Here is a 22,806-nt window from a genome sequence, read left to right on the forward strand (position 1 = left end):
ATGTCCCAAACACGACAAATCCACAGAAGAGCTGTTTATGAATATAGGATAGAAAGAGAATATGACAGGCCTGTGTGAAGCACACATGTGAGTGAGGAGAGAAGAGAAGAAGAAGAGAGAGACCTGTGCAAAATGGCACCAGCTTTTTAAAAGAGTGGGCTGCGCATGCCTACAGGACCACATGTGGCTACTCCACACATGCGCATAGATTACATGGCCGCGTACGTGCTTTATGCAACCATGTAAAGCCACAGAGTCCTAGCCATGCGAGATGTTCTGACCTGGAAATGGCTATTTTGAACTGGAAATAATTAGGCGGTCCGCCGGGCAAGCCCAATCGTGTGGACATGTTGTGATTTTCTATCAATAATCAGCAAGGAAATCCCACCTCAATGTCAACTCCATGGTGAGTACTCCCTGTTCAGTGTTGATCGCTGAGTCAGTGGAAGTGGTAACCCATGGATGGGACTCTTTCCTGGAGCTGCAGGGTGAGAGCCAGGCTGGTTTTCATGGGCAAAAGGAAACCGTGCCAGCATGTCGTCCTCCTACAGAGTGGGCTGCGGTGGAAACTTAGCAGTATGAATGGCTAGAGTAAATGAAAGAGACAAAACAGAGGAAGTCTGAAAGAATTATAGCACCACCTTTTATTCACTATGTTTTTGTTTTTTATAGCATACTAATGTGTGTTTATTTCTATTTGCCCCTTTTATTAAAAATAGATTATTTTATCACATAATACATCCTGAGCACAGTTTTGCCTCACTGTGCTCAACCCTGTTCCTCCCCATCTTCCCTCCTATCTGGATCCACTCCCTTTCTGTATCTCATTAGAAAAGAAAGGATTCTGAGAGATAAAGAAGTACAACAAGATAAAATATAAGTCAAAATAAGAACTATCACACTGAAGATGAACAAGATGAATCTAACAAAAGAAAAAAGCCCTGGGATAAGGCACAAGAAACAGAGCCCCACTTCCTTCTCACTTTCAGGAGTCCCATAAAAACACTAAACTGGAAGCTGTAATATACACATGCAGAAGACCTTTTGCAGACCCTTGTAGGCCCTGTGCTTGCTGCTTCACTCGGTGAGTTCATGTGACCTGTGCTCAGTTGATTTAGAGTGTCATGATCTCCTGGAGTCCTCCATCCCCTGTGGATCTTATAGTCTTTCTGCCTCTTCTTCCTGGGGCATCTCTGAGCTCTGAGGGATCAGATTTTATAGAGGCATCCTAATTATAGTAGTGTGTTCCAAGGTCTCTCTGCTTAATGTCTAGCTGGGGGTCTCTATTTTTGTTCCAATCTGCTACATGAATAAGTTTCTCTGCTGATGGCTGAATAAGGCACTGATCTATGACAGTTGCAAAATATCATTACTTTCATTAGGAGTCATTTTACTGTTACTTTGTTTTCTTTTTAACTAGTAATATTTAGTTTTACAAAAGGTGCTGCAGGCTGCAGGAATAAATCATAAGAACTCAGCTGGTTATTGCAATCAGGGAATTCCTCCAGAGGAAGCCAAATCCCAAGGAGTTTTTGGTGTTACTTGGCTTGTTATATATCAGCTGTATTCTGTTATGAAGGTCATGTGTGCCTTCATAGTTTTCCAAATTGACTTTTCCCTAAGAAGGGCTAACAGTGTGGACTGCTCACTCTCTGAACATATACATTCCAAGTATTGGAGAACAGCCTCAAGAAAGGCTTTCTCTGGAATTAGGTGTCTATCTCCCTAGCCACTTTCAAGGACTACAGGAAACACTGCCCAGGTGGGTGCCCAAATTCTGAGGACTAACAATGATAACAGCCAACATGCAAGTCTCCTGACTTAAATTCCACAAGGAAACACTGCCCAGGTGGGCACCCACCTTTCAAGGACTAACAGTGATTGCAGCCCACATACAAGTCTCCTGACTTAAGGTAAATTCCACAAGGGGACACAGCCCAGGTCAGGTGGACATTAAGTAATACCTTTACACCATTTAGCTTGGACCCTCCCTTTTTATATACCCAGAGTTCCAGGGCAGAGGATGGAGAAGAGAAAAGAGAATGGAAGAACTAGATGGGTAAGAACTTGGGAGGAACAAACTGAGATGGGGAAAAAACAGATTGAAGGGCTAGAAGAGAGTACTAGAGGAAGGAGATGGAAGATGAGGAAGAGCCAGATGGGGAAGAACAAAATGAGAAAGAGCCAGATGAGAGAGAAGGAGATGGGAGAGGAGCTGATAGGGGAAGGAACTAGATGGATGAGAACCTAGAAGGTACAGAACTGGATGAAGGAATTAAGATAGAACCTAGAGGGGACAGTAGATAAATATAGAGAGAAATCAGGAACAAAAGAGCTAGGCATGAGAGCAGAATAGAAGCTGTGTAGAGAGAAAACTATCACAGAATAATAAAGTGTATGAACTAAGGAGTTTCATGTACATAGATTCATGTCTTTTCATCAAAGTTTTATTATCATCTACTTGTAGATTCTACCCCCGGACCCTTGGAGGGGACAATCATGGGGTTGGACCCCAATGGTCCCTGATTAAAAGGTCTCTGGGGAGGCCACATTGCTGAAGACTAATACTCACATAACTCTTTGAACATGGATAGGTTGACTGATGCCTACATAGAACCTTCACCCACTACATTAATGTGTCTTTGGTACTGGAAGGTTCTTTCTAGGCAACCAAAAGAGAAATGTAAACAACAGCCCAGCCACAAATCATTAGATCTACCATGTATCCTACCTGCAAAATATGCTATGGCAATGATGACACAAAGATTGTGGGACTAAACAACAAATATCTGATGTGACTTGAGGACTGCTCCATGAGATGGAACCCATTCCCAATATAATTCAAATAGTCTTATTTCACTGTACTTTTATCTATTTACATCCCTCTGCTTTTTTTGCTTTACATGAAACAGTAAAATAAAATTTTACATTCCATCAGGACACTATTATCAAAGGAATGAAGGAAGCATGTCTGTCACTACAAAATTATGGAGAGAAATATGGAGCTTCCACTCTGGGTCCCTGTTCTGAAATCCTTCCATCTCTCAGGTCCTGGACATGACTCTCTACTGACTGGGATTGAGACTGGATGAAGAGCCTGAAATTGCCTCTCCATGAGACGATGTTGTCAGGTCTTAGATTTTCAGTTGAGGAATTCATTCTAGTAGGAGATAAACTGTGTCAGGGTGACTTGTAGTAGGTAGTTGTTCCAGGTTTACCCTGAAGCTCCAAGGAGACATGGGGAAATCTGCCACCACCATGCTGCTGCCACTGCATGCTGCTGCTTCTCCTCCACACATGCTCCCACCTGCCACTGCTGCCAGCCAGTCTTCAGCAGGACCTTCTTTAACACTAAATCTGTGACACCTGCTGGCCAAAATGTGTTACTACACCCAAAAAATCAATGCAAGGATGGGAACACTAGCAAACCAGGGTTTTATTTCAGCTAAGAGTACTTGATAATTTTACACCTTGAAACTGATTAACAAATTTTTAATATTTCTTATAATATAGCAAAAAATATTACTTCACAAGAATTTAAACCTTTTTTGCCTGTCTGATGAATGACATTTTACTGGAAATATACGACCTTCCTAAGGCATATCTGGCCTGTACCATTTTGGCATTTACCAAATTAGTTCACACAGCACTCAAATACTGGTTTAACAATAATAACAAATATGAGTCATTATTGCAACTGATACAGGCTTTACAAGATAGCAATGAAGGCTTACATAAAAAGATTATTTCTTTGGAATCTTCCAACCAGGATAACCAAATGAAAGATTGAAAATGAGATAATTTTATAGCACACAATAAGTTTATGTTATTGCTTAAAAGCAAACAAGAAACTGAAATTTGTATTTCTCCCTTGAATTCCCAATACAAAGTACTTCAAATATACTTTCAGGGAACACTGTGATTTACATAGTACCTATGGGTGGTAACTATGCAAAATTATTTCTCATAGGAATGGAATAAAATTGAAATGACTCATTTGATTCGTCTGGACAGAAGGCAAGGTATAATAAATTTTCCACAGGATATCTAAATCTTAAGGATTCATTTTTCAATCTTTTAGACATTCAGAACCCTCTCTAGAGAGCTCTCCCACATGTGGTATGAGCTTATTGTGTATTTTAAAATGAATTATCCAACAGGTTTTACAGAAGTCCATGAATCAAGTTTTTATACCCATATCACAAATGCCTTCCCAGTACTTTAGAGAGTCCCATTCAGTACAGAGGCCTGAAGTGGAAGATTCCTCTGGTCAATCCCTGATTTCCAGTTGGAGGAAGACAGGAGGATATATTATAAAACCACTGGTATTTCAAACAGTATTTTAAACTCAATATAGTTTTATATAATCTTTAACGTAGAACTGGTCTAAGTGATTCATTCCTCCCACAATGTATTCCCCGTATGGTTGCATACATATTAAGCACATGACATTGATATTTGTCGTGAGCAGAATGTGCTAGAAGACCATGAAATGTTACTGTTCTGAGCTAAAAGTCTTTGCATTGAAACAAATCTTGAGATTATCAGGTACCACATGTCTCCCTGATGATTGTTATTCACACTGTATTCAAAACCCCATGCTCTATAGAAGTGTGAACTCCAACTACCCAATGGACTGTGCGAGATGATGCTGTATCAGTGTACATGTTCTGTAAAGACTTTACAGTGTAGGTCAGAGTATTGAGACTGGGAAGGCAGTAATATGAGACTAGAGAATACTGCATAATGCGTAATTTCAGAACTCTTGACAATTAAAATGTACATACATTGTATCAGTCAATAAGTTCTGTGAAAAAATTTTTTAATATACTTTTTACCAACTTACAGGAAATACGCTTTTTTGTTTGTTTTTTCGAGACAGGGTTTCTCTGTGTAGCTTTTTGCCTTTCCTGGATCTCGCTTTGGAGACTAGGCTGTCCCTGAACTCACAGAGATCCACCTGCCTCTGCCTCCCAAGTGCTGGGATTAAAGGTATGAGCCACCACCACCCAGGTCAGGAATTATACTTTTGTGGTAATACATTTTGATAAAAACATCTCTTACACTTTTAGAAACTGAAAATTTTGCTGGACCACATAGCCAGAGTGAAAGAAGCACTTTGAAATTCTTCAGAATGTGATTATACTGCACACACATACTGTTTGTTTAACCTGCCTTTAAGAGAACATTGTAACAGCCAACTTTACTTGCCTTGGATTTCCCATATAATCAGCTTTTGCACAATGATATAATGCATAGCTCTAACTTTATTTGTGTGCTCTTCCATGTTCTTCACTGAGGACTAATGCATGTGTGTTTGTATGTATGTTATAATAACCATTTGCTGAAAACACATAATATAGCTTTCAATAAACTTCATAAAAAGAGTGTCCAGAATCACTGAAAACAATATACAGATATTGTTTGATTTTTGAAAAGAGGATTGTAGAACTGTTTATTATTTGAGTCAGCTGGAAAAAGTTACTAATCCCTGGTAAAACTCTGTTAAAGATTTCTGTCAAATATCCCTTATTCTTTTCCCATGTGATACATTCTGTGCTGTTAAAAAAATATACAGCAAAAGTCTTTGTTAAGGACAGAGAGGGAGAGAGAGAGACAGAACAACAGACAGAGACACATACAGAGAGAGAAACAGAGACACAGAGAGAGACGGAGTCATAGGGAAACTCAGACAGAAAGGTGCAGAACAAGAGATGGAGACACATACAGAGATTCAGACTCCTCATACAACAGGGACATCAGAGGACAACACAGGCAATATCGAGTAGCGAATCAAATCTGGGCTTGCTCTTGGTTAAATGACTTCAAGAGAAATGCTTTGATTTATTTCCCTCATGTGATGTTCCAAACACGACATGTGAATCTGAGTTTATTATCAATCTGTTCAAAACAACTACAAAACTTACATAAATGAATTGGAACCAATGGAAAATCAAGATAAATTCATCAGCTATTGACTGATACTAAGGAACATCCATGAGGTCACATCCATGAGACTCCTTCAGAATCTTGAGGAAAAAATGGTGATAAGTTGTGGAACCAGCTTAGGCTAATTGGTTAGTCTCACAAAAGGAAAAGGAAGTCTCAGAAAATAATATCTTCCTACTAAACGTCTTGCATCTTCTCTTCATATGTCCCTTCAGGATATCAATATATTAATTGATCCTTACCCACAAAAGACCTTAAAGTGTTTGCAAGCAGGACAATTACTGACTCTGTTTCCAGCCATTAGAAAAGCATGGGATATCCTGCCCATGAGCCATATAGAAAGATTTCAAAAATAATGTTACACAAAATGTGGTTGAGAGTCATTTTCTGACAGGAATAATAGACGTTTTCAAAAATATTTATGGAATAATTCCCTGAGTCTGACGAGCCCTTATGAAAACAATTCTCACCACCCCTCACTTTAGCCTGTGTCTTCAGTAATGGATGGATGAATGCCATTCCACTGCTGCTCATTACCAAAGGCAGGGACCACTATAAACATGATTTATCATCAAATTATCAGAAAAGGAAACTTCCAAACTGTTGGGAACCTAAAATTGGATGACTGTGCCTTGACCTTTCTTGCTTGGATGATCTGCAATGACTACTCCCTTGACTTACAATACAACCATCCCCGGAAAAACCACAAAATGTGCTTTTAGATTAACTTCCTGGAATATGTTTGATTGATCGGTTGCTCAAGCATTGGACCAAAGAGACCTCACCCTGACCCTTTTCTAACAATTTTTCATCTCCCTCCCTTCCCCTCACATCCAGCAGTATATAAGCTTGCTTCCCTTTGCAATAAATGAGACCTTGACGCGACTCAGACTGACTCTGTCTTTCTTTATGTGCCTGGTCTCCTTTCTCTCTCGCCCCCATTGGTCTTTCAGGAGGTGCCTCCTTGGGTTCTACCTAATAACCTGGCCTGCAGGACGGGTCACCAAACAGTGGCCCAGCTGCTTGCCAGCCCTCAAGCTGTTAACAGCCAAAGCAGCCACACTTCTGTAATGGCTTGGAATAAAGATCTTGGTGTTAATACTCCCACAGGCATATTTCCCATGATACACAGAAATGTACAGAGTCACTTATGACTTTGTCCATCATCTGCAACCATCTACTGAGCAGCAGACAGATGGTAAAGACTCTGCTTCTACCTTGTCACTTCAGTCTACTTATTAAATGCAAATTTTAACTGTAATTCTTCATACTATTGCTGATTTAATAAAAGCATTCCAAAATGATTGCCCAGAAGAACTCAGATTCTGGCTTTGTCCTTGTGGCCTCCTATATGTTTCAAATGGGGAAGAAAAAGGTCATTTACAAAAATATTATAAACTAAAACATGCTAATCATCCTCAGAATATTACCTCCATCTAAAATACCTGCAAAATGTAAAATGCAGTTACACTGGTCCAGTCTATGTGGAAGGTGGTGACAAAGAGAATCCAGTTTCAGGAACCTGGAATAAGCACACAGGGCTGCTGGTGACAGGATCAGGTCTCCACATTCCAAGCTTGAAATTCCATTGCACTTTCCCAAGTGCTGTCTGAGCAGGAGCCCAGCTTGTTGTCAAAGTAGCAGACTCCAAACCCTGGGGACTCCACAATGTGACACTCAGCTCCATCCCTAATCCTAAAACAATAAGAGATTTGATTACTACTGCCAAATGAAATTCATGGACAGATGTATCAATAACTAAAGACATAAAATTAGATTTAATAGAAAAGGTTACAGCACCTACCTCAAAATCTATGGGGGCCCTTCCAACAAACTGCCTGTGCTTGTTTTAGGGAAATAAAATTGAACTATGAAAGGGGCTTTGTTTGTGCACAAGCTGTTGATATGTCTTTTACTGGCCTGATTCATATTATTGCTCATTCCCAGCTACTTCAGCAAGAGTTCCAGTCCCATAGATTTCATTTTCTTAAAAAATAATCATGTCAGTGGAGGTGGTCACTGGTAAACAAATGGTCAAGTGTATGGTATGGTGTACTCTAAGGGCATCCTGAATCAGGATCACTTTATTCCCAGCTGTCCTTTTGACAAGTTGACAAACACCCTGTAAGACTGTGAAATGACAGACAAAATTTTGGACAGTCAGAATGATTATTTTTGTATAAGTCTCCAGGCTAATCTCTTCATCTCAATCCCAGGGCAGCTTCCTCTTCTCTGGGGTTTCTGACACAATCAGGATGTGGTTGAAACACTGTGTCACTCTACAGTAATAGACTGCAGAGTCCTCAGGTGTCAGGCTGCTGAGCTCCATGTAGGCTGTGCTGGAGGATGTGTCTGCAGTCAGTCTGGCCTTGTCCTTGAACTTCTGATTATATTTAGTTTCATTATTTTCAGGATCAATTCTTCCAACCCACTCTAGGCCCTGACCAGGTCTCTGCTTCACCCAGTTCATGTATTCATCAGTGAAGGTGTAGCCAGAAGCTTTGCAGGACAACTTCACAGAGGAACCAGGCCTCCTAAACTCAGGGCCAGATTGTTGCAGCTGGACCTGGGAGTGTACACCTGTGGAGAGAAAGACAGAGTGGATGTCATTGTCACCTCAGTCCCTGTTCCTTCTTCAGGTTTGGAACTGGAAAGCCCCTTACCTGTAGTTACTGACAAGAGGAAGGAGATGATCCAGCTCCATCCCATAGTGAGGACCTGTGTTTTCAGTGACTGTGGAGAGGACACTGATCATATGTTGTTCCGGGGTGTGGACTTTCTTGTATTTACTACCATAGACACAAGTAATTTGCATATTAATGAGCAGGACACTTCTTAGATAAGCACCTAGTTCAGCTGGAGAAGAAAGAGACAGAGGATACCTGGGTCAGGCATCAGCATGTTCTAATCCTCTCTGAGGAAATGTATAACACACTCCTTCCCTGACGCCTGTGCAGTTGCTGAGGAAATAACATCAGGACCTAAGATCTCAATAGATTGCAGACCTGAGGCAGTTGGTCTACTTTGTGATCAGGTTATCTGATTGATTGATGGTGGTTGTGATGATGATGATGATGATGATGATGATGATGATGATGATAGTGATGGGAAATTTAAAACCTGCTAAGTTTGAAATTTACAATTGCCTTTCTGATATATGCAGCTGATATTTGCCTTTCCAACAGATTATATACTAAGAAACTCATCCAAGTGCCCAAAAGTAAAAATACTTGAGATATATTTGCACAATGATTATTGTAGCAACATCACAATAGCTAAATTATAGAAATAATCTATGTACTGTCCACAGAGGATTTTTATCAAGAATACATGCTTATATAAATAACACAGCAGAAGATTTTCATTGCAAGGAATGTGGAAACTAAATCAGTTATAGAAAAAGGGATGCAACTAGAGATACACGAATTAATTAAGATGATCTCAGAAACACAGACATTAAATGAGACTCTCACTAGTAGTTCTTAGCTATCTCATACTTACACACAATTGTGAATACAAATACATGATGAAGTGTACGTGATATTGTCCAGTAGAATAAAGGTAAAGTAGGAGAGGAAGGAAAGTGAAGGGTAGAAGTTATGGCGGAAATACACACAGTGTACAAAATACATGTGTATAAAAATTCTAAACACATGTAAAATTGTTATTTTTACATTTAATAGTTTGTATTCCTTGAAATTTTTATCCATGTATAAAATATATTATGATCGTATCTGCACCCACTATGCCCTGCTGGTTCCTCTTGGGATCTTCCAATAAGTCTCTCTCCCGACTTCCTTACCTCTTTTGTTTTATTAACATGGTGAGTCTAATCAGTGCTATCTATATACACATAGGTGGGGTCATTCACTAGTACATAGGAAAACTCCAGTAATCTTCCAAAGAAAATTTATTATATTTTCCTCATCCATTATCAAATGACAATACAACCTAGCTCAGTGTAGGTCCTAGGAGTATCTCTCCATCCATGCTGTAGTTTTAAAAATTGTTATACTATCCTTAGTAGTGAGAACAGGGCAGGAGAGGACATAGGAAAGATCTGGGAGTCCCCTCTATACCAACCTCATCTCTCTACTGGGAATTCTTGGCTTCATTGTGCCCCCTGCTGGTTCTGAGCTCCCCTGCAGGTTGATTTATCATGGCTTATACTGAAGTTGCATTGATTATTTTAATTTTTTTTAATTCATTTTTTATACCAACCACAGATTGCCTCCTCAACCCACCTCCCACTTTCCTCCAACTTCTTCTTGGACCCACACTTCACCCCCTCCTCCAAAACAATAAGTACTTCCATGGGGACATCAAAATTGTAGCATTCTTTTTGTTTTGTTTATTTGTTTGTTTTTGAGACAAGGTTTCTCTGTGTAGTTTTGGTGCTTGTCCAGGATCTCGCTCTGTAGACCAGGCTTGTCTGGAACTCACAGAGATCTGCCTGGCCCTGCATCCTGAGTGCTGGGATTAAAGCCGTGTGCCACCATCACCTGGCATATCCTTCTTATATGTATATGCAATTTTTGTTTATCCTTCCAGTAAGGTTCATAGGTAGTGAATAAAACATGTGTACAATATTATTTAATCAATAATTTTTCTCTACTCACTTTGGAGTCTGGTCACAGTATCTATATCATATGTACTATATGGTGTTTCAATTTATCTGAAGTTGAGATGGGAAACCCTCACTCTTCAGATGTTTCTCTTATCTATTACATTTTATTTTTCTGGTGAAACCTGGACAGACATCATCCATGCTGGTCCTAAGATCCTCAAGGGAGGCTATTTCTGAACACATGGGAAACATACTCATTGTATTTACTTCCCACTAGTACAAGGCTGTGTCCTCCTCCATTCATAGCAGAACTCGGCTTCAAGGGTACTGGTTATTGATTGTGTCCACTGAAACACTGAGAGACTTTCCAGTCACAGCTGCACACTTTCTGCAGACCTTGATCCTCTTTGCTCAGGGCATCTTCTTCTTGAAGGTGAACAGCCCAGAGGAGGGTCTCCCCTCCAGAGAGCCAGGTGTTTTGTTTTGTGACCCATTGGATTTAGTCAAGCTCGTATAGGAAAACTTTTTAATGAAGATGGTGGTTTGGGATTCTTTTGTTCCTGTTTGAAATGGTGTCTCAAGTCGTCCCAAATGCCCTGAGACTAGCTGTGGACTGAGAATAACCTTGACTTGCTAATCTTCCTTGCTTAAACTTGCTGGATTCTGGGTGTTTGATGTTTATATCAGTGCACCATTTACATGCTTGGTGCTTGTGGAGACCAGAAGAGCGTGTTGGATGCCATGGAATTAAAGTTACAGATAGTTGTGAGCTGCTATGTGGGCAGTGGGAACTGAACCCAAGTCCTCAGGAAGAGCAGGCAATTCTCAAGCCTACAGTGTTACTTTTTAAATTAAGGCTTTAAGGAAATGCTTGCCATTTTGATATAAAAAATGTTATGCAATATGATTTCACATAAAAAGTTAATTCTACATTCTTAACATTTTTGCTTTTATTTAAAATAGATTTCTTTCATATACTATATCCTAATTATGATTTCCCCTAAATCTATTCATACAAGTTCCTTACAACCTCCCCTCCCATCTGGATCCAATCACCTTTGGTTTCTCATTACAAAACAAACTGAAATCTAAGGGGTAATAATAAGATAAATATAAATAACAAACACAGTGGAATTGAACAAAACAAGCAGTAGGAATATAGATCAAGAAAAGGAACAAAACAAAGAAAAAAAAAACAGATACAAAACAGAGATTCCTTCATTCGCATATTCAAGGATAACCTGAGAACATATATCCAGAATCCATAACATATATGCAAAGTTTGAATAGGTTGGGAGAGAACAAGAAACAAAAAAAGTCCAAATAAAAAATAAATAAATGTAAAGTTATAAAAAGAGAAAAATCCCTGACAAAACATTATGAGACAAGGAATCTCCAAAGATGCTTTTGAGTTTGTTTTCTGATAGCCATCACTGCTGGGTATGTGGCCTGCCCTCAAGAGTAGTTTGTTTCCCTCAATGAGAATCCCTAGGAGAAAATGAAATTTTCATTTGAAAGTGTTTACCAATTGGAGACAGCTTCTGGGTTAGGAATGGGTCATGTGTACATTTCTCTTTTCAGAACTAGGGCCCCATCACATACACACCCATGAAGGCCCAGTGCATGCTGCCTCAGTCTCTTTGAGTTCTTACACACATCTCTCTCACTGTGTTGAGAAGGTTGTTTTACCTTTTTGTCCTCCATCCTCCCTGGCTTTTATACACTTTCCATTTGCTCTTCTGCAGGGTGTCCTGAACACATAGTGGAGGGATTTGATGGAGAACTCTCTTAGAGGTGACTGTTTTGGAATCTCACTCTTTGCATATTATTGAATATATTATCTGCCTGTGAGTGTCTGTATTTCCTCTCATGTGATAAAGAAGCAGGCTTCTATGATGATGGCTTAGCAAAACACTGATCTATGAGTGTAGCAGAATGTGTCAGAAGTCATTTTACTGCTGCATTCCTTTAGTACAACAGCAGTATTGGGTTTCACCCAAAGTCCCTTGGGTATGTACTCTCAGGTTCCTTGTCACCCAAGTGGCATCAAATATGGGCTCCATCTCGTATAGTGGGCTTTGAGTCAAGTCAGATATTGGTGGTTATTTCCACAAGCCTGTAATCCTATTTTTACACAATGGGAATATGTTTCTTTTGCACTTTAGCTTTGTAGCCACTGCAAAATCAGGCAGGGCAGTAGGCCCCAGGGACTTGCACAATAGGAAAAGATGAGCATTTCCCATGAGGGGCCTGTGTTCAGCTAATTTCAGGAAAAGAAACACAGAATGACAGATTCCACTGTTGTGAAGCCTGATTTGTGTTTCTTAGGGATCCGCAATGATGGTGAGGCATCCCTGGAGTGTGTCCACATAGTTCCTGTAGTTGGATCCCATATGCACACTTTCAGCAGGCTCCTCTAAAGGGAGTTTGAGACAGTGATGAGGCTGCATTCTTAGCTTCACAGTGTGGTTGATTCTTCTTCTGGCTTACATAAGGCTCATGAGTCATAGTACTGGGCTTCAGCTGTGGCCTGGTCATTACTAGGGAAACTACCGTATCCAGGTGGGAATTGTCTATTACACTTGACCACTGTGTTATGAGAAGGTCATCCTGTGCTGATTTCCTGGTGGGATGATCATGGGATAACCCAAGTGATGATTCCTGTGTCATCTTTTGCTCACATGGAATTCTGTAAGTAAAATCTTTCTTGGATAGTTTTAAATCCAATCAGAAACACAGCACTCTCAGAGAGACTAGATCCTGTCTATCCAGAATGTTTTCTGCTGCCTTGACACCCAGATGCACAGGAGTCAAATGCCACAATCAGTGCAGTAACACTTCCTTGTTCTGATCCTGAGAGTGAGATCCTAACGACAGAATAGGACACTAATGAGATTCATGAGACCACTCTTGCCAGTCTGGAATAAGCATTTCCTGAGAAATGTGATCTTTTCAGTAATGGTCATGTAACATGTGTCCATATTTATGAAATATGGAATTGTAATTTGATTTACATATTTAATGAATAATGTTATTAAGCACAATTTTTATTCTCTCCCTTTGGTTCTTTCAATATACAATTAGTGCCTTTAGACTACAGTTACCAACAGTGTTATAGAGTTCTAGATCTTTACCTGTATAGGTGCCAACTGTCCATCTCTACACTTACCTCCATCTACACATCTATATTAAACTCATGTGGTTACTGTGACTGCCCTCCAATAAGATGTTATAAAATAGGATTTTTCTCTTCCTGTACATTAATATTGACCTGTAGTTCCATGAATGGTAAAACAAATGACCTCCATTATGAATTTGATAGACAGAAATATATATATGTATATATGTATATATATATTTTTTTATTTCACTAAATATACTGTTATTTCTATGAATTAATGTTTTAAACTTATTTGAACAGATACCTAATAATACTCCTTCATCATGGAAAGAGGAGAAGCCCATGAGATTTCACCCCTCTCTGAAAGATTATTGGCAAAGTATGGCTGTTGGGAAATGGAGTGCCATTTTCTTCAGTAGTAGAGCTACTACAAAGTTGCCAACATCCACCCACAGTCAGTCAAGAAGTTCTGATTAAATTCAATTGGTCACAAATAAAAAGAGGCACAGAGCTAGAAGTGGGACATTCAGGGAACAGAAGGTTTGTAGTGGGTAGCCATTCCAGCCTTGGCCTAGAAGTTCCAACCCCCATTGAGGCTTCAGTAATGGTCACCCCCACAAAGCAGGGCTGAGAGAGGACGCTGAAGACACAGGATGGAGATGCAAGGGTTCTCTTTGGTTCCAGGACCCTGGACACTGGAGGTAGACTGAGCAGAGTTCTCCAGAGAACACCGCACAAACCACATGTAAGCCATCTTTAGCTCCAGATGAGGGGCTGGGATCTGAGTTAAGTGCACAGAGGTCAGAACTAGAATTATCTAATTAAACAGAGAATCAGAAGACGCAATGATGAAATGCAGTAATGGGAAGAATTTGATTACAAAGTCAATTCTATCACTTCTTATCCTTATATGTACATTCCTCTGGAAGAGGAGAGGGGATTGGACAACTCAGAACTTACATGAGACTGAGCCTGGCCCCCTTCCATTCCGAATTACTAACACTGTTCCAATCAAGGGTCTGCCATAACTCAGTATGAGGGAGAAGTCAGTCTGAGTTTTCTGAGTTTCCCCAGCAGGTGATCCCAGTGACCACAGGGAATCACTCTTGCCCTCATAGATGCTTTATGAATTTTGTTCAGGTGAGACAAGGTGACATATTTGTTTTAAGAAAGTCAAACAAAACAGAACTATTACATTTTTAGAGACATGATCAATTCTTACAGTCCATAATTGTAAAGAGAATCCACAGAAAAGCATCAGATTGAGAGAGCACCCAGATAACACAGGAAAGTATCTCTTATGTCTGTACCTGGGCTTTATGTGTGCTGAGCGCCACCTGCTGGTCACGGATACCTGGCCGGCAGGTTTTTGTGTGGGTTCATACTGAATATTACTCACTGTGTGTCACTGATACAGTAATAAGTAGCGGTGTCCTCAGTTTTAAGATTATTCATTTGCAGGTAGACCATGCTTTGGGAATCATCTCTGGAGATGGTGAATCTGTCTTTCACTGAATCAGCATAATAGGTTGCATAATTATATTTTTTAATACTTATGTGAGCAACCCATTGCAGAGACTTCCCTGGAGCCTGGCAGGCCCAGGTCATGCCATAGTCGGAGAAAGTAAACCCAGAGGCTGCACAGGAGAGTTTCAATGACCCCTTAGGCTGCACCAATCCTCCACCAGACTCAACCAGTTGTACCTCACAATGGACACCTGTGAACAGAGAGGATCCTGATCAAGAAACTGTCATACATGTTGACTGTCTGTCTCATATCTGTCTATTCATACACTCAGGATCCCTTATTATCTACCTTTTAAAAGAACAACCAAGAAAACCCAGTGCAGCCCCAACCCCATGTTGAATGTTCTGATTTCAGTGATGATCACTGAATGGGAAGACAGGGCTAGAGTCCTCTGCCTGAACTGCAGGGGCAAGGCAGGGCTGGTTTTCATGACAGTGGAAGGCCATATTTGCATATCTTCCTGCATATCTTATGCTCTGATGTGGGAGCCTTTGGGGCAGCAGTTAATGGTGCAAATGTCTGAGAGATAGTGAAGTAGCAAAGTGAGCATGGTTTCATTAAAATGTCATTTATTTTGTATTTGTAATAAAATTCCAACAGATTTAATTTATTTTTATTGTGCTCTTGTTCCACACATACACTTTACTGCCTATCTTACAAGATATTATACAATAAATTCATAGGAAGTTGTAAAATAAAAATTATATTTTTATATTTAGGTGATTTAATATGAAATTCAATGAATAGATAAAGTATACAATAAATTAATAAAACAAAACTCAACTGAGGACATAGAACTGTGGGAGAGTGTGACAGTCTCAAGATCTCAAATTGATCCTCATTATTGAAAAGATAAAATATATATTTAATAAGCATTGGCACAACCAGAGATTACTCTTTGAGAAATAATATAAATATATAACAAACTTTTATTCACATATGTGTTGTATGCTTGTGTTCGTGTGTGTTTGTTAACATCCCTGGCAATTGTACCATTATTACTTCAAATCCAAAAACTAAGTATATGTTCCTTGTCTGTGGTTACCACAGGAAGGAGAGGAGTCTGTTGCCTAGTCTGTAGAGGCATGATTGTATGCACACTCATCCCCTGAGAATGTAAGAATTCCTTGGTGGCTGTGGAATCAGACTCAAGAGAAGGATCCCTGGAATAAACACCCCTGTATTAGAAAGGAGAATTGGGTCCTTGTTGTCCAACTGAGTAATTAATTCTACTATTAGAGAAACTGGGTTTGTTAAGAGGGTTTTAGTACTGTGACATTATTGCTACTGTGGCATTCCCAGGTAAAGAGACCTCACTAAAGCCACTAAATGCAGAGACCCAATGATCTGAAGTCACTTCTGCTTTGGTCCTTAATGATCAAATCCGTTCTCTCATGGGCTTCATATGTTTAACGGGATTGTATGTGGGTAAGTGAGAGGAGGAAACTCTGGATCATTGCAGTATTTTCCCTTGCTGTTTCTTGTTGTCACCTGTCCCTGGAGGCCTGAATGGCTGAGATACCAGCATCACCCAGTGGCCTGCATTCCCCTTGCATCATTTGCTCTTGTCTGGATTTGCTGCTGAACCAGAGTCTACCTGATGTGCAGGACTCACCCAGGTCTACACTGTGGATATGGACTTCTGCTGCATGGCTTCTCTTGAGCTCCGTGCTTCTTTGCACATGTAGATGCTGCCATGTCAGTGACTTCCTTCTCATAAGAATATCTGGACAATGCTCTAGGAATAATTCCGATAGGTGTGTAACAGACTGGAAGGGAGGCATGTGCACATAAAGGTGAACAAGAATGTTTAGATGGACCTCATCATATTTCTGAGGAATTGAAAGCATTTAAATATATCAATTCAATAACCCCAGAAATGAACTCATAAAACAAAATGATCAATTTCATTTCAGCTAATTTAGAAGTGATCAGAGCAAAGCATCAGGGAAATTTTCAGTTGATGTTTCCCCAGGGTCCTGGTGCCTCACTGTTCTATAGAAAGAGACTTGTTCTTAGCCAAGACAGCTGATGATCCAGAGGTGTGTTTTGTATCCAGTGATAACATGAGTCAAATGAGGCTCTGGATGAACTAATGGCTGGCAAACCCTTGGCAAGAAATTGGTTTTCTGAATGTTTGTCTCTCAGCCCCAACAAAACATAAACATTTTTGTCAGCCTCATAGACTTGAATTTCTTTGGTTTTATTTTTTTCTTTTTTATTAATTTTGTTATACAATGTATTTTGATCTTGTCCCCAAAATACTTTCTGCATATGTCACCCAACCTTATTCTCTCTCTCTCTCTCTCTCTCTCTCTCTCTCTCTCTCTCTCTCTCTCTCTCTGTGTCTCTCTCTCTTTCTCTCCCTCCCTCCTTCCCTCCCTCCCTCCCTCCCTGTCTCCCTCACTGTCTCCCTCCCTCCCTCCCTCCCTCCCTTCCTCAGTCCTGCCTTCCCTCTCTCCCTCCATCCCTTGCTCCTGGTACTTCTTATCTATTCTTCTTCCTTGACACTGTTCCAAGTGAAGACTCTAGGTTCCTAGGGATGGTCGTTCATAACTTAAGAAGAAACCCTTCCCAGACTTAGAACCTGGTATTTGGTCTTTTCTTCTGGGTGGGTATGTGAGGAGGCTTCTGCATATAAAGGCATGATGGCAGGAGCAGGAAGCTGAGAGCTCACCTCTTCAAATGCAAACAAACACAAGGCATGGAGCAAATCACAAGGAAGTCCCCCTCACTGTGCTCCTTCCCTAGCCTGACAGACATAGAGCATCCAGTAGATACTAAAGGTGAATGCAAAGGCTCAACAAGAGAGCACAGGAAACCCCATGCTGCACCAATTCTGACAAAGACTCCACCTGCTGCACCTTGCATTAGACATCTGCAAACACAGAGAAACATAGTCAGGAAGTTCTCATCCTTGTCCACACTCCCTATCAATCATGTCTAATCACATACTTAGCATTTCTTATTCTCCACCAATTAACCCTTAAAACACAAAAAAAGAAAACCCAGGTGATCCCCAACTACATGGTGAGTGGTCTGTGTTCAGTGCTGATGTCTGCATGGGAAAACCCTGGTAATTCAAGAGCTGCAGAGGCATGGCTGTTCCAGTGTTCATGAGCTGAGAAAGAATCACCTGCATGTTCTACTTCTATGTAGGGAATTCTGGAGTAGAACCTTAAAGAAATAGTTATTACTGAAGATAACAATCATGAAATAAAGGAACTGGGGGCAACAACTGTGTTAAATTTTCATGTTCTTTGCATTTTATCCCATAACACTTTTCTTCTTGCCTTTCCTGTCTCACAAAAATATAAAATATTTGCATGTGCCAGAGGAAAAATAGAAAATTTACTGAATGCTGAATTCACATCTCCAAATTAATACACTGATTTTGAGATATAGCTTGGTAGTCTGACATACATAGATCCCTGGTTTAGATCCATAAGACTGAAGAAAATTGATTAAGTAAATATTATTTGATTGATAATATCAACAATTAGAAAACCTCTGCCTGGGTATATTTTAGGTTGATTCTGTGTGGGGTATGTTTGTGTAAACATCCCTAGGAATCAAGTCACTATTTATTGTCTTCTACATAGGCACAAGTCCTATGTCTGTAATCATCACTGGATGGAGAGGAGTCTGCAGCCTGGACTCTAGGAAGACCATGCTCTAATGTTCCCACATTCTCATGTCCTACCATATTTCCATAGTGGCCATGGGCTAAGATTCAAGATTAAGACACGTGTAATAGTTCCCTCCATAGAAAAGGCATTGATTGCTTTCCAATTTTTCAGTTGAATAATTCATTCCATTGTGAGAAAATGGTCTTCATAGTGACTAAGTGTGCCTGTGTATTGTGACATCTCTATTTTGATGATATACCTGGTAGAGTGTCATATGTTAAACGAAATGACTGAATTTACCTGTTGTTACTTCTGCTTTAGGTTCTCCAGGAAAACAGTACAGCTCAGTAAGCAATGGTCTTCTGGATTTTGATTGACTGTGTAACATGTAGTTAAGTAAGGTGAAGAAACCGTGATGGATCCTGTAACCTCCCTTGCTGTCTGCTCTATGCATCTTCTCCTCCTGGTCCTGTCCTCACTGATGTTTGAGCACCACCTGATGACCTGCACAAGTCCTGATACAGGATTACCCTTGTCTGGGACTCTGCTTCTGACATGTCACTCCAACCAGTGCCCATCCAGGTCTAGAAGGTGGACACTGAGCATCCTCTCCATGGCCTTACTTGAGCTCTAGGATCCTCCACACATGTACATAGGTCCAGCAAAGTGACTTCCCACTACAGATATTGTTGGAGACAAAAATGTAAATCTATATATAGTGTGAACATATCATTGCTCTCTTATTTATACATAGATTGGCATGAGAATGCCAAACAAACTGCAAATGGATGTTAATAGTAGCTTCATTCGCACATCTTAGAAATAGAATACTTTTAAATTATTACATAAATATAGTATATGGGATTAAAATTATCTCATTTTTATGTAACTCATTCCAAATGTGGAAAGATGCAAATGCAAAGTAAATGAAGAATGAACCTTCATCTATGGTTAGGGAATTGTGAGTTGCTATGTGTTCAGTAAGATATAGGAACCCTTAACACCATGCCCTTTCAACACCCATTACACTTTCCATTCCAGAGCCTGTTACCATTGAACAAGACAGTGAAAGTATACCAAAAGTAGTGTTCAGTTTAAATAAAAGATATATTCAGACCTGGGGTGAACTCTTCTTATCTAGAAGATAACCTATCTCTTAAAAAATACTGCCATGTCTCACTGGGAATTCTATCATTAAAGACGTAAAGAGTAAGGACGCCAGTGCTGGTGTGAAGTCTGAGGAACAAAACCTCCTGCTGTAGTAGCAGTGTTCTCAGCATGGCAGACAGCATGACCGGCCCTAGTCTACCCACTCCTCCCTGTACCTCAGCACTTCTTTGCAGAGTATAAGCATTTATTCACCTGATAGAAGTACTACAGATGACATCTAGAATTTTCTGATGGATCACGTGAAAGACATGCTCTGTACTCAAAGGTCTCGACTCCTGCCCTGAGAGGTGTTTTTGGAAAACTCCCATTAGTCTGGATACCTACATGGGCACATTTTAACAAGCTTGTTTCTTCTCATTAATTCCAGTGAATCTCCTCATAATGTGGACACTTCAGACTACATAGTTCTGTGGTGATATTGAGTTCCCCAAAATACTGTGTACCCTAATAAAATTAGCTGGAGTCAGAGAACACAGTGTGGTTAAAGCCACACTGAAAATAGCCAGGCATGGTGACTCATGCCTTTAATCCCAGGAAGTGATGGAAGAAAGGTATATAAGGCATGAGGACCAGGAAGTAGGGCTGGTTAAGCTCTTTTTGAGCATCACAGTTCAGCTGAGAGGCATCCAGTCTGAGGAAACAGGATCAGCTGAGGAATTGGCAATATGAGGTAGCTATGGCTTGTTCTGCTTCTCTGATCTTTCAGAGTTCACCACAATACCTGGCTCCTGGGTTTGCTTTTTTATTAAGACCATTTAAGATTTGTGCTACACAGGTCTTTAGTATTTGATTTCAAAAATCAGGCAGTGAGTCACTCTCTAATAAGTGTCTCTCTTGAATCTCAGTGCTAGAACTGAAATCAGGCCCTGGCAGTGAGGCAGCTGCAAATCCATCATTAGAGTCAAATATTACTTTTTATGAGACTGAATATGTGTTAAGAACAAATGAGTGTAGGTGTTTCATACTTGGGACTGGGCATTCTCAGTGTGATTTCATCCACATCAAGCACATAGTATTCCTATTGTCATGGAAAGGTACCATAAGAAATAGGAGCATTTAAAATTAGTCACTGAGATGAATAAAGATACTTTATCCCAACGTTAAACACTGAAAATCTACAAGTCATGTGTGTCCCATGTTGGCTTTGTTCAACACTTTTCCACAGCCAAATGTTCACAAAAGTGACACCATGTATCCCATGGACCATGGAAAATGATTTAGGTCAGTGTAGATGCATGCTCTGTAAGAGTCCTTTGTGTTCAAGGTTGTCATCAGTTTTGTTTAGGATTTTTCTTCTGAAATGTTGGAGACAACCTGCAGTGCCCTGTGCACTCTTGGCACTCTACTCCTAAGTTACTTCTAGTTTTATCTTTTTAAGTTCCAATTGTACTTCTCCATGTGACCAAGGAGCCAGCAGCACATGTGGAGCAGATTTCTGGGAAAGACTCTGTCAAATATAGAAGCCTCTTCAATGACAGGGAAGAGCTAAACTTTTATGTGGACATAAGAATGGGTATTTAAAATCTGGGGAGTATAATCACCCCATGTGGATTCACTTCATTTAAATTATTTACATGTTATACAATGCATATGTGCATGTGTGTGTATGTGTCTCTTAAGTAAACAAACATGGAAGTTTAATTGGCGTCCTCAGTCACCCTCAGTGTTCTTTATCCCTCCCCCTTCATGTCTGTCTCTCCATAATTCCCTCCTCCCCCTATTATCAGATAAACTTCCCCTGTTTTCCCATTCTCCCCTGTAATAATGCTTGAGTTCTAGTATACGCTTCTCTAGAACTCCTTCTCCCACAGGTCCCTACAAATATGGTCCTCTTTATTGTCCTTGACTTTCATCCACAGTGACAGATACCTACAGAATACTCTACACAAACACCAAAGGATATACATTCTACTCAACAGACAGAAGCTTCTCTAAAATGGGCCACATATTGGGATCCCAAAGAAATTTTAACAAATTAAGAAAACTTGAGGTCAATCTGTGAATTCTATCTATAAAATGCAATCAAGATTAAAATCTACAGTGAACAAATAGTAATTCCAGTTTCATTTAGATTAAATAACTGATTATTGATCAATGGAGAAAAGAAGAACTCAAGAAAGAAATTGAAAGATTTTTATTTTCTAGAGTTAAGTGAAAATGAAAACACAACACAACAAAACCTCTGGGACAAATTGAAAGCATTCAAGGAGGGAAATTACTACTTTTGTGTATTTTATTTGTTCTCTGTCTGTTTGGATAATGTTCTGATGTGAGTCCTTCACAAAGGACCCTGGACATTACAGAAGGCAGAGGCTGTGTGACTTTCTGTCTCCATTAGTCCATGACATTCCCATTTACACACACAAACACACACACACACACACACACACACACACACACACACACACACACACACACACTTCATCACAAGTGACTGGACATGGCTTTACCATCACCAGGGTTGTCCTGCTGCTGTCAGCACAAATTTCTGGGACTATTAAACAATAAAGTATTTCAGATGACTGGGTTGCTGTTGGATCAAGCCCATCATATCAGTCCCATCTCATGGCATTCATGCCCCTCTAAGAAAGACACATGAGTACAGGATCTGTGACTGTGAGAAATATAAAATTGAACTAGGCCCACTCCTTCACCAGCAGTCAGGCTGTTCTTCACTGCCTTATTCTCACAGCAACTGATGGGTGCCTTAAAAGATACAGGATTTAGGAGATTAAAAAGAGGGAATCCTGCTCTCAGATTGATAAGGAGGTTCTTATCAAATGTGATAACATGGCCAGCAGTGAAGCTCAAGTTCTAAGTCATTGTTATGGAACACATAACA

General features: G+C 40.0%; 1 gene segment (V, D, J or C); it reads right to left on the minus strand.

The window, feature by feature from the left end:
• LOC118595397 overlaps positions 1 to 22,806 on the minus strand; it is a 154,524-nt gene that overhangs the window by 121,515 nt on the left and 10,203 nt on the right. The window contains 1 exon segment of the C gene segment in view: positions 18,010 to 18,029. Coding sequence covers positions 18,010 to 18,029 — 20 coding nt within the window.

Source organism: Onychomys torridus, chromosome 14 (genome assembly GCF_903995425.1).
Source record: "Onychomys torridus chromosome 14, mOncTor1.1, whole genome shotgun sequence".
NCBI classification, from domain to species: domain Eukaryota; kingdom Metazoa; phylum Chordata; class Mammalia; order Rodentia; family Cricetidae; genus Onychomys; species Onychomys torridus.